The sequence below is a fragment of the Malus domestica genome, chromosome 04 (genome assembly GCF_042453785.1).
Source record: "Malus domestica chromosome 04, GDT2T_hap1".
Lineage (NCBI taxonomy): Eukaryota > Viridiplantae > Streptophyta > Magnoliopsida > Rosales > Rosaceae > Malus > Malus domestica.
This window is the reverse complement of record NC_091664.1, coordinates 20386767-20398959: the sequence shown is the minus strand read 5'-3', so window position 1 is coordinate 20398959 and position 12193 is coordinate 20386767. Positions and strand designations below refer to the sequence as shown.

At 34.8% G+C, this 12193-nt stretch overlaps 1 protein-coding gene across 1 annotated transcript; it reads left to right on the top strand.

Annotated features, from left to right (window-relative positions):
- The first annotated feature begins 1844 nt into the window (after nt 1-1844).
- LOC103433385 (cyclic nucleotide-gated ion channel 1-like) lies at nt 1845-7707 on the top strand. Its single transcript, XM_008371638.4, has 7 exons — nt 1845-2133; nt 3584-4064; nt 4201-4431; nt 4528-4811; nt 6353-6464; nt 6577-6849; nt 7132-7707. The coding sequence occupies exons 1-7, from the start codon at nt 2066-2068 to the stop codon at nt 7549-7551; spliced, it is 1869 nt and encodes a 622-aa protein (XP_008369860.2). The 5' UTR covers nt 1845-2065; the 3' UTR covers nt 7552-7707.
- The last annotated feature ends 4486 nt before the right edge of the window (nt 7708-12193 follow it).

The following is a 12193-nucleotide window of genomic DNA, read 5'->3' as shown; positions in this document are numbered from 1 at the left end:
AAGCATGCCTTTTTGTGATATTAGAGGTGGTCTTCCTTCAGGGGACATGGTTCCAAAGCGTATAGGTGCTAGTTCCTATTTTGGTGTGGGTACCATGACCATGTTTTCTTGCATAATGTCGTCTCTCAAGATGTGATCACTGATTTTTGTCTGTTACCAGAAGTGGACACATAATACCATCTTTTAACCATCATTTTTAGCAAAGGAGTGACCTATATGTATCAATGTGTCCTACATAGTACAATGTGGCCTCTCAAAATGTGATCTCTCTAAAAGTATCTTCAAATGAGATGTCAAAACTGTCATATAGACATAAAACAGTAAAAAATGGCAACAAACTCTCTCCAACCGAGTCTTCAATTTCCTACATGGCACTAAGTCAATTGAAGGTAAAGTCTTCTACTAGCAAATTCATTTAGTTTTTTTTTTTTTCTGAATTTAATGCATATATAATAAATGTTGTGTATTCTAAGAATTTAATTGATTGCCTCCATAAATGGACCCACAAAGTGATAAAAATTTTTGGCTAAATTAGATTAATGGTCCCCGTAGTAATAGGGTAATCGGAAGATAGCCCCGTAGTGAAAAAATTTGATTTAAACTCTCGTGGTGAAGTCCGTTAGAATTCAAGCTCAAAATTAACATTTCCATCAACTCTCTGTTAACACAAAATTTGTGGTGTGTTGGACTCGACTTTAAGGACCTGCTTGCTGATGTCGAAAAGATTAACTCAAGCCTGAAAGCAAGGGGGAATAATTTCTTCCATCAAGATGAAATTTCATCCTTGGGCTTAGGCAAGACTTTGATTTCATGCAAGAACAATAGCATTCCTTATGTGCATACTTGTTGGCATATGCACACATATTTCATTTGAAATCTCTTTACCACCAGACTTTCATGAGGCAATCCGACTACTTCTCGTAACTCCAGAAAACAGATTTTAGAGATGTCAAGTTCAATGGCCTGATTGGTTGTTGTTCATTGATATAGTTCCCAAAGCGAGATCTTACTTGCTGCTGCTTGTACGCATGAGTCGATTGGTTGTTGAGACCGTAAACGGTTTAATATCATACCGAGTTTTATAGTAGGATGTATATCACATCCATTAGGAGTTCTGTAATGGGAACTCAGGAAAATTTTGAGGAAGGGTGGGATTGTTAATTTTGGCTAACAGAAAGTTGGTGTAAATATTAATTTTGGCTTGAATCGTAATAGACTTCACCATGAGAGTTTAAATCCGAATTGTTTCACCACGGGGGTTATCTTCTGATTCTCTAACACCACAAAGACCATTAATCCAATTTAGCCAAAAATTTAAATTATTAATCAAAATATTGGGTGGATCAAAAAATTGTACAAAATGTCAAATTACTACATAAGCCATTAAATATCAATTTAATGTTTTAAATTTGACATCTCTTTTAGAGATGCCGTAATATTACGTAGTAGGTACACCGAGATGATTTAACTCATCACTTGGAATCCGAAAATTTATAGCTCACTTGAAGCAAAACCATTCCAGGCGAAATAAATAAGAATTTAAATGACAAGACCCCATCGCCACTTAGTACTACGGTTTAGTAGTATTTTTTTTCATTTATAAGTGAGAAATCTTAGGTTCGATTCTCTTCCAAAACAATTTTGAACCAAATTATTGTTAATATATTATGAGCTATAAATGACGAGACCCCATTTGCCTTTCATCTACTGTCCGAAACGGTTGGTAAGTGGCCTATTTATTGCTCTGGTTGGTGAGCACAATTATATATGAGAAAATGTACGTACTTGGGAAAAGTCCAAGACCCCGTGGACCATTATAAATCTAACGACCTGCCTAAAAAGCCATTTATGCTTGATCTTAAATTTCAGTTGGATTTGCTGCATGATACCTTCATTTGCGGATTTCCAAAACCCTAGCTAGCTAGCTTCTTAATTTGTCCATTCAACCCCCAGCCTCCTAATTCTCCATCTTGTAGTGGTTGTAATGAACATATGTACTTTGTCGTAATTTCAAGAAGCTCCTCATTCGGGTTTTGATAGTTCAGAGGATTTTGAAGCTTGAGTTATGATGAACTCTGCTGAACCAATTCAAAAAATGGACACCTCCGATAACAAGTCAATCGACCAAACAAGGTATCATATTTCTTTTAAAGGTTAATATCAGTTTAATATCTTAAAGTTTATTAGTTTTCAACATTTGGTACATGAAGTTTTTTTCATCCGAGAGTGGTACCTGAAGTCATAATTTTATAACAATCTTATACATCTGTTAAAATTGTTGTTAAATCAACCATTAACTGATGACGTCGTGTCCACGTGAATAATGACTGGACATCACGTATCAATATAAGCCCACATGAATATTAAAATATCAAAAAAGAAAAAATTATAAAATAAAAAGAAAAAAATTAATAAAAGTTAAAAGGAATTAAAAATTAAAAAACTAAAAAAATTAAAAATCAAAACAAATTTTCTTTCTTTCCCCCTTTGATCTCCACCATCAGGAGCTCAACAAGGATTTTGGACAGGGAAGAGCATTGCGATCGCTAGGTTGCAAGGGCCTTAATCGGCTCGGCGATGTTGGCTGGGAATGAAGCGAAGGCGGTGGCTGGGTCGGGAGGGGAAGAGTTGGATGGGAAAAATGGGGAATTGGGAGGGGTGAGAATTGGAACTGGAAAATGGGTACTTTGAGGGAGTTGGGTTCGAAGGAGGGGAAGGCGGGGATGGAGATGTGGCTTAGTTGTCAACGGCGAAGAAGGTTCCTGCGGCAGAAATGGCTGATCTGGTCGAAGAAGAAGATGACGACGTGGCTTGATCCGAATTGGGAAATTGGGTTTTGGTCTGAAGTGTTGAAAACAGGGGTGAAGTGGGTAATGAGGGAGGCGATGTCGAGCAATTTAAGCCATTGACGCATCTGCTCGATTCCGTCGCGGATGGCGTTGCAGACGTCTAGGGCTTTGACGCTGCGTTCGAAGTATTCGGAGATGTAGCGGTCAACGGTGGATTTGGAGATGTGGATTTTAGTGGAGGAGAGGATGAGAGTTTTGAAATCCTGGTGTATGCGGACGAAGGAGTCGAGGAGGTCTTGAAAGCCATGGGAAGGAGAGGAGGTCGTGGGAGGAGGAGGAGAAGTGGAGGAAGCAGTCAGCCATGGGTTTGGAAAGAAGAAATTTTTTTTTAATTTTTAATTTTTGATTTTTAATTTTTTTAATTTTTAATTTTTTTTTAATTTTCACGTGGCTATATTGACAAGTCGCGCCCAGTTATTATCCAAGTGGAAGCCACATCACTAGTTAACAGTTGACTTAACAACAATCTTAACAGATATACGAGATTATCCTAAAATTATGACTTCGATGTACAACTATGGGATTAAAAAAACTTCGGGTTTGAAAACTAATAAACTTTATGATAATAAACTGAAATTAACCCTTCTTTTGATATCTCTAACATTTTTTTTTTCCTTTTCAAATTAAACCAAAGAATTTTTGCATCAGATCAATATGCATGGTTGTTTGAAATAGGAAAAAACAAATCAAACAAATAAATTTCATGCGTTAATTATTGTGTATTAACTGTTCAGGTCGTTAAGTGAGGAAATTTTAGAGCTTGCAAAGAGATCAAAGGAATCAACACTAGAATCAACATTATCATTATTTGAAACGTTTGAGTATGGAAGGAGGAAGTCTGATAAGAGAGATGGAAAAGATGGATCAGAGTGGTCAATAGAGTCAACAATTGCAATAATGTTACAGATATCGTATCTGATCATCGTGATGGTTTATATTGGCCCTATGCTTGTGGACCCTTTGTTCTTGTATGTTCCTATCATCAATGAAAATATCAAGTGTCTCGCGTTGGACGAAAAATTAAAAAAGACAGCTATTGTTTTGCGATCAATTATAGATGTCCCTTACCTATATAATACCATCCTTCATGTGCTGTCTGTGTTGCAAGCATTGAGATCTACGGACAGGAACAGTTACTGGTGGAGAGAAGCAGGTCGGCTTTTTCACCCAGAATTCCTACTTCATAACATTTTACCTGTTCTTCCTATTCCACAAGTAAGCCAATTACTTTTCTGGAGTTAATTATTTTTCGTAATCTCTTAAGTCATATATTAGGAATTAGGATAATCTGATTTTGCTGATTCTGTCACACAACATCCTAAATTTAATTCCTAGTTACATTTGTGTACAGATCGTAATTTTAATTTTCCTTCCGAAAATGAGGGGCTCAAGATCGTTGAATGGAATGAAGTTTTTGAACTTACTTATTCTATTGCAATATGTTGCACGAGCTTGTCCAATATTCACATTCTGTAAGAACTATAACAAGTCAACACGTGAACTTAGCAACAACATTGCTATGAGAAAGAAAATATGGATTCCAGGTCTATTAAATTTCATCATGTACATCCTTGCTAGCCATGTAAGTTATCGTCTTATCTTTGTTTTGTTTTAACTGCTCCATATATAAGTTGCTTTAAATATTGTTGAGTTACAAATGTAATTCTTGGTTTGTTAGGTACTCGGGGCATTTTGGTACTTTTTTTCTATTCAACGAGAGATAGATTGTTGGATTTCTACTTGTCGAAGTGAAAATGAATGTGACTTAAGTACTTTGCAATGTGATAATACTACGTTCAGAAATATCACATTTCTACATGATTTATGTCCAACAAATCCACCAAATCCAGTGGTATTCGATTTTGGCATATTCCTAAACACTCTCCAGTCTGGCATAGTGGGAACAACAGATTTTCCTCAAAAATTCTTGATGTGTTTCTCATGGGGCTTACGAAATCTAAGGTTTGTCCTACATAAGTGTTTTTATTCTAAGATATTGCGTTATGCATATGGTTTTTTTTTTTCTACAGCACACCGATGCATGGGATGCACCAATGTTTAAGGGCCACATTGAAATTGACTATCAAAATTCAGTCATGCAAATCCAATCGTCTAATAAGTTGTCCTTTTTCACATAAGGATTTGTTATTCTTCTCCGAACTTTCTTTATATTTAGAAAGAAAAATAATTTTATAAGGAGTGTATAATTAAATTTTTGGAGTGTTAATAATAGTTCTGTTCAAATATTATTTTAATATATTGCTCCAATGATTTCTGCAGTTCTTTTGCTTCAAATCTCAACACTAGTATTGTTCTCCAACCTTTCTATATATATTTATATCAATGTTCTAAAAAATGCTAGAAGCTAGTCAGGCGGTGGGCTAGGCGGCCAGGCGGGGTCTAGGTAGGCGCCTAGGCGGCCTAGACAGATTTAGATAAATTTCTTATATATTATATGAATTAATTAAATTTACTATATCAAATGTAAATAATTATTGAATAATATGTTATTTCTTATAGAAGAACATACATATGTGAATGTTTTAAGTACATATATAATATGCTTGCTTAGGAAAAAAAAAACAATATTATCTAAATAATATATAATATATATATCCCAAACTTTTAAAAATATAAAAAGCTTACGCAAGTGGGTGGTTTTCATAATTAAAGCCTGATGACCTTTCAAGTAGTTGAAAATCACCCTTCAATTAAAACCATCTGATGACCCTTCAATGTTGTCCACTTTACATGTTTCACATCACCCAAGGTGGCGCCTGTCCACCTTACCTCTTTCTTCTTCTTTGCCCTTTCAGAATATCAAAATTATATCTTTTAGTCTCTCTCTCTCTCTTCGCACTCTCCCCTCATCTTCGTTCTTCTTCTTCACCATTTCAGAACCTCAAAATTGGATCTCAAATCCAACTAGCTTCACCACAGATTGAAATGTTTAATAGTCTCTCTCTCCTTTTCTCTCTCTCTTTCTCTTCACACTCTCTCTTCCCTCATCTTCACATAGACGAGCTACAGAAATTCGTTGGGGATCTACTGCTACGTATGAGATCGGAAGTTGTAGATCCGTTGCGAAAATTGCAATGAGTTTAGGATTTACAGCGAGATTCAAACCGTCTAGACTGTTGCCTAGCACCGCCTAGCCCGCCTAAGGAGCCTAGTGAGCGCCTAGGCAGCCGCCTAAGTTCTCCCCGCCTAACTGAACGTTTTGGTCTAAATTGGGTCCGAGCTCCGCCGCCTAGGCCAATTTTTAGAACATTGATATATATATATATATATATGTGTGTGTGTGTGTGTGTGTGTGTTGTGTGTGTGTGTTGTGTGTGTGTTGTGTGTTGTGTGTGTGTGTGTGTGTTGTGTGTGTGTGTGTGTATAGAAAGAAAAACACTCTTACGAAAAGTGTATAATTAAATTTTTGGAATACCAATACTCTTAAAATACTATTTTAATATATTTTTTATTTTATTTTTTTACTTCAATCATTTTTGCAGTTCTTTTGCTTCAAATCTCAACACTAGTACCTATGCATGGGAAACCGTCTTCGTAATTTTTATTTCGATGAGTGGCCTAGTACTATTCATATATCTGCTTGGACATTTGCAGGTCGGTGATGAGTTATATACTGTATATCTGTTCTCTTTTGAGTAGTTTCTACATATATATGCATTTCAGGATTTAATAAACTCAAGTCCAGAACCTCCCTGTTGTGGAGTAGACATTTATGCAGGCAACTACCAGAACATATAGGATACGGCTGAGGAAGAAAGTCATATTTCAACAAATACGTTTCATGTTATCTGAATATCGCATCCCTGATAACCTTCCGAACCCTGATTCCCGTGAACCTGTAGCTGAGGCGATTTGGGAATTAGTAAGAGAAGCGCTTGAAAAGGACGAAGATCTTCCTGTGAAGAATATCTTCTCTTTACTTCCTAATGAACTTAAGGAACATATTAAGAACCATCTCTTCTTGGCTAAACTAAAGAAAGTAAGTTCCTAATGTCCTATCTCTCTCAATTTCTCCATATGCATAGCTCTATTTAGTTTTCTATAAACTTGTGGTAGTAGAAGGCTTTTCAAATAATCTAGTTAACGAATTCAAGCTATTATATAGATAGGAACATGAACTCCTATTTGAGTTCTTTTGGTGTTCTTTCATGAGTGTACTTTTGAACAGTTGATTATCATCCGTCCTAGTAAAATGATGTTGCTTATTGGATCTTATCGATGTATTTATAAATTTCTCATTACATGTATAAATTAACCCTAGGTGCGAGGGCTTGAAAACAAAGATGGAGAAGTGTTGAAAAAAATCATGGGATATCTTGAGCCAGTTAACTATGCTGATGGTAGCTATATTATTCGAGAGGGGGAGCCACTGGATAGGATGCTTTTCATCACGCAGGGCAGTGTACTTACCTACAAGACTACTATTGGCGGAGGAAGTGGCTCGTCAAGCATTATACGTCGTGATTTTTATGGAGAAGAACTTATAGGTTGGGCAAAGGCATATAACTCCCTTTCCGACTTTCCCATCTCAGCCAAAACTGTCAAGTCCCGCACTGAAGTTGAAGTCTTTGTTCTCATGGCTGACCATTTACAGCTTGTTGTCTCTGAATTCCGGACGCAGTCCAACAGAGAGATCCCCCAACCAGCGGATAGTGCTCCTGTGCAAATAAGCATCTCTTAGGTTGCATGAATTATTGTTCAAACTGGAAAATTTTAAGTACTACTTTGTCTATTAGTTATCTGTATATAACCAGATTTTTAATTCAAAGTAAGGATATTTGTAAGGAAAAATATGTTTACACTATGGTTGATGAAAAGTTTCGAGCTATTTTTCAAATTTGAAGAGTTTAAACATCATCTCCTTTCCTCAACATTAGCAAAACACAATAACAACTTTGATTCCTCTGTCACATATCTTATATGGAGTAAAAAAAATTCATCTTCAGTGCCTCTGACTACGCTTTTTAAGTGTTTTGAAAATGATTATGATGATGTTGGTTTTAGTATGCAACATTAAATCATTTTCTCTAGTACGTATCGAGAAAAATCTCCAAAACATTACTACAATATATGCTATCACCGTCGGAGCAAAAACCGACGAGAAATCCGATTTCTGTCGGAATTTTGGCAAAAATCCGACATAAAATAATGGAATGTGGCATTTTCAAAGCGACACTATTGCTAGCGTCACGAAAGGGCTTTAGCGTCAGTTTGTTGGCTTAAACCGCCACTAAACAGCGTCGCTTTAAAGCAACACTAAAATTCACGTCGGTTTAAAGCGACGTATACGTACACGTTACGTCGCTTTAAGGCAACGTTCATTAGCAATTTAATTGTAAAATATCCATCCTACTGTCGCTTTTAAACGACACTGAAATAATATTAAATCAATTTAATATCCCATAAACCGACGTCAAATAACAATTAAATAAATAAAATTTGCAAACTAATAACGGTCTTAACCGACACCACCTTTGTTAATAATAATAAAAAAAACCGGCAAACTGCATTCGTCTTCAATTCATTGTAACAGAAGAAATTTATATAATTATATTAATAAATTCCAAGGCCAAAATAAACATTAATGAAATTAATTAACAAGAAAAATAGTGCCAAAATACACAAATATTGTACATACATTAATGAAAATAATTAACAATAAAAATAGTGCCAAAATACACAAATATTGTACAGCTAACATTCCACTTAGTATACAAAAACTCATCCGTCATAACAACTACTAAATCCGACATTACAAACATAACATAAAAAAAACAAAAAAGATAGCACGATTAAAGTGTCATATTTAACCGACAAGAAAGCGAACCAAATAAACTACTGAACCGAATTTGCGCCTGAACGTGGCACAGATCCTTCTCGTCCTTGAGGTCCTATATTTGATGCCAACATCCTCGACAAGTCCACATCAGATCCAACACCCGCAAGCATTTCAGCAAACCCCCCAGCTGGAAATTCAAGACAAGGAGCAGCCATCTCGGGTCGATATACTGGCACTTGATAAGGCGGCTCCTGCATGTAAGGCATGGGAGGTTGCTGCATGTATGGCATAGGCGGCTGCTGCATGTATGTCGTGGGCTGCATAAGCATCGAATACATAGGATACGAAGGTTGCTGATTATGGCCAGCATACGAATATGCAGGGGGTAGCTGACTTTGACCCGACTATTGAGGAGGAGGTGGCTGACTCTGGCCTGACTGTTGGGTTCCCGGGCTATACGGTGGTTGTGGTTATGGCTGAAATCTTTGGAAAAGCCACGCAAACATCTGACTTTGCTTGTTCTCTAGGTCTGAAATCCGTTTATTGTTATTTTCATCCCTCAATTTCAACTCATTATTTTGAGTCATCAGCAATGCCATTGCACTGTTAGATGACCTCTTGGAGGAAATTGATGTAGAAGACGAAAAAGACGTATAGGACACCATATCAAGAGTCACCCCATGATCGTATCCTCTGACTTTATTATACCTCTCAAGACCCATTGTATCAACATACACTTGGGTCTTAGGATCTTCATTATCCTCTTGCCCCGACTGAATCAAAGTTTGTAGATTGCTCTCCATTGTTGCCTTGCATTACAATTTTTAAAAATAAAAATTCAATCGTAAAACAGAAAAATAAGCTATAGATAATAAAAATGAATAACAATGAAATACTAACACAGTAAAATAAATTACCCATGTACGCTCCGATGCTTCATCAATCCAAGTTTCATTTTTTCGTGTATGACATTCACGAAAAAAGGTTACAGGATCGGCTTCTTTCCCATGCTTCTTCCGCTTTACCAAAAATAAAATTTCACACAAACAATTTTAGGCAAACCTCATTAAAATTAAAATTTATAACAACTATAGAATATTTAAAATAACATTTCTTCAAATTGTACAATCCATACATATTATTGCCGCCTTCTTGCAAAAGATTATGTACCAATAGTATGGTTCATTGTTTTCCTTTGCCGATTAATCTTGTTTTTTTCAGCAACCTCCTGAAAATAAAAATAAAAAAATTATTACACAAATTTATAGTTATAACGAAATAAACTACATCGATTAATAGGGTGAAGGAGTGTACATATAAAAAATCATCAAAATCGGAGTTAAAATAACCGTTAAATCGTGATTTTTCGTTAATAACCGTCAAATAAGTTTTTCCCGTTACTTTGTCTCAGATTGTTTTTTTTTTTGCAATTTTTGGCATATGCGATCTCGAATTATATACAAACATGTTTGACAGTTCGATCGTTAAAATTAGTTTCTTAGAATTCGTATTCCATCAAAACGATAGATTCACTAACACTTAAAGAGTTTATTCATACTTTCATTAAGTATAACACAAGATTTTGTGATATCTACTAGTGTAAATATTTCAAATTGAAGATCGCATTCATTCACTGTATTCATATAGGGTGAAGGAGTGTACATATAAAAAATCATCAAAATCGGAGTTAAAATAACCGTTAAATCATGATTTTTCGTTAATAACCGTCGAATAAGTTTTTCCCGATACTTTGTCTCATAATGTGTTTTTTTTGCAATTTTTGGCGTATGCGATCTTGAATTATATGCAAACATGTTTGACGGTTCGATCGTTGAAATTAGTTTCTTAGAATTTGTATTCCATCAAAACGATAGATTCACTAACACTTAAAGAGTTTATTCATACTTTCATTAAATATAACAGAAGATTTTGTGATATCCACTAGTGTAAATATTTCGAATTGAAGATCGCATTCGTTCACTGTATTCATATAGGGTGAAGGAGTGTACATATAAAAAATCATCAAAATCGGAGTTAAAATAACCGTTAAATCGTGATTTTTCGTTAATAACCATCAAATAAGTTTTTCCCGTTACTTTGTCTCAGATTGTTTTTTTTTTTGCAATTTTTGGCATATGTGATCTCGAATTATATACAAACATGTTTGATAGTTCGATTGTTAAAATTAGTTTCTTAGAATTCGTATTCCATCAAAACGATAGATTCACTAACACTTAAAGAGTTTATTCATACTTTCATTAAGTATAACACAAGATTTTGTGATATCTACTAGTGTAAATATTTCAAATTGAAGATCGCATTCATTCACTGTATTCATATAGGGTGAAGGAGTGTACATATAAAAAATCATCAAAATCGGAGTTAAAATAACCGTTAAATCGTGATTTTTCGTTAATAACCATCAAATAAGTTTTTCCCGTTACTTTGTCTCAGAATGTTTTTTTTTTGCAATTTTTGGCGTATGCGATCTCGAATTATATACAAACATGTTTGACGGTTCGATCATTGAAATTAGTTTCTTAGAATTCGTATTCCATCAAAACGATAGATTCACTAACACTTAAAGAGTTTATTCATACTTTCATTAAGTATAACACAAGATTTTGTGATATCCACTAGTGTAAATATTTCAAATTGAAGATCGCATTCATTCACTGTATTCATATAGGGTGAAGGAGTGTACATATAAAAAATCATCAAAATCGGAGTTAAAATAACCGTTAAATCGTGATTTTTCGTTAATAACCGTCGAATAAGTTTTTCCCGTTACTTTGTCTCTGAACGTTTTTTTTTTTCACAATTTTTGGTGTATGCGATCTCGAATTATATACAAACATGTTTGATGGTTCGATCGTTGAAATTAGTTTCGTAAAATTCGTATTCCATCAAAACGATAGATTCACTAACACTTAAAGAGTTTATTCATACTTTCATTAAGTATAATATAAGATTTTGTGCTATTCACTAGTGTAAATATTTCAAATTGAAGATCGATCGTTTTTTAGGGTATAAAATTGTTAAATAAAAGAATTTAATATATATATATAATTATAGTTTTTAGAAGTATAAAATTGTTAAATAAAAAGAAAAATAGTGTAATTAACAACTCAAAAATTTCGTGAACTGTAAATAAGAAAAAATAATCATCCTTTTTTTCGCATTAATACATATAATTCACAACAGGTTTTTATCTTGCGTCGAAATAGACTGACATTGCATCGAAATAGGCTAACATTGCGTCGGATAAAACCGACATAACATGACAGTTTGTGTCGAAATAAGCTTTCATTGCGTCGAAAGAATCTTAGGTTGCGTCGGTTAAAACCGACGCCAACATGACAGTCTGTGTCGAAATAAGTTTTCATTGCGTCGACACAGACTTAGGTTGCGTCAGTTAAAACCGATGCCAACTAAATGAAAAAAACGGGGAAAAGTGCCGCCCAAAATATTTCAATTAAACCGACGTCGGTTAAAAGCGACAGGAAACAAGCTAAAAAAAAAAAGTATAACCCAATATTAAAAA

Coding starts and splice junctions, on each gene's coding strand:
- LOC103433385 (XM_008371638.4), top strand. CDS start 2,066: ATGATGAACTCTGCTGAACCAATTCAAAAAATGGACACCTCCGATAAC. Junction 6,465..6,576: donor ATCTGCTTGGACATTTGCAG/GTCGGTGATGAG, acceptor GTTGTGGAGTAG/ACATTTATGCAGGCAACTAC. Junction 6,850..7,131: donor TCTTGGCTAAACTAAAGAAA/GTAAGTTCCTAA, acceptor AATTAACCCTAG/GTGCGAGGGCTTGAAAACAA.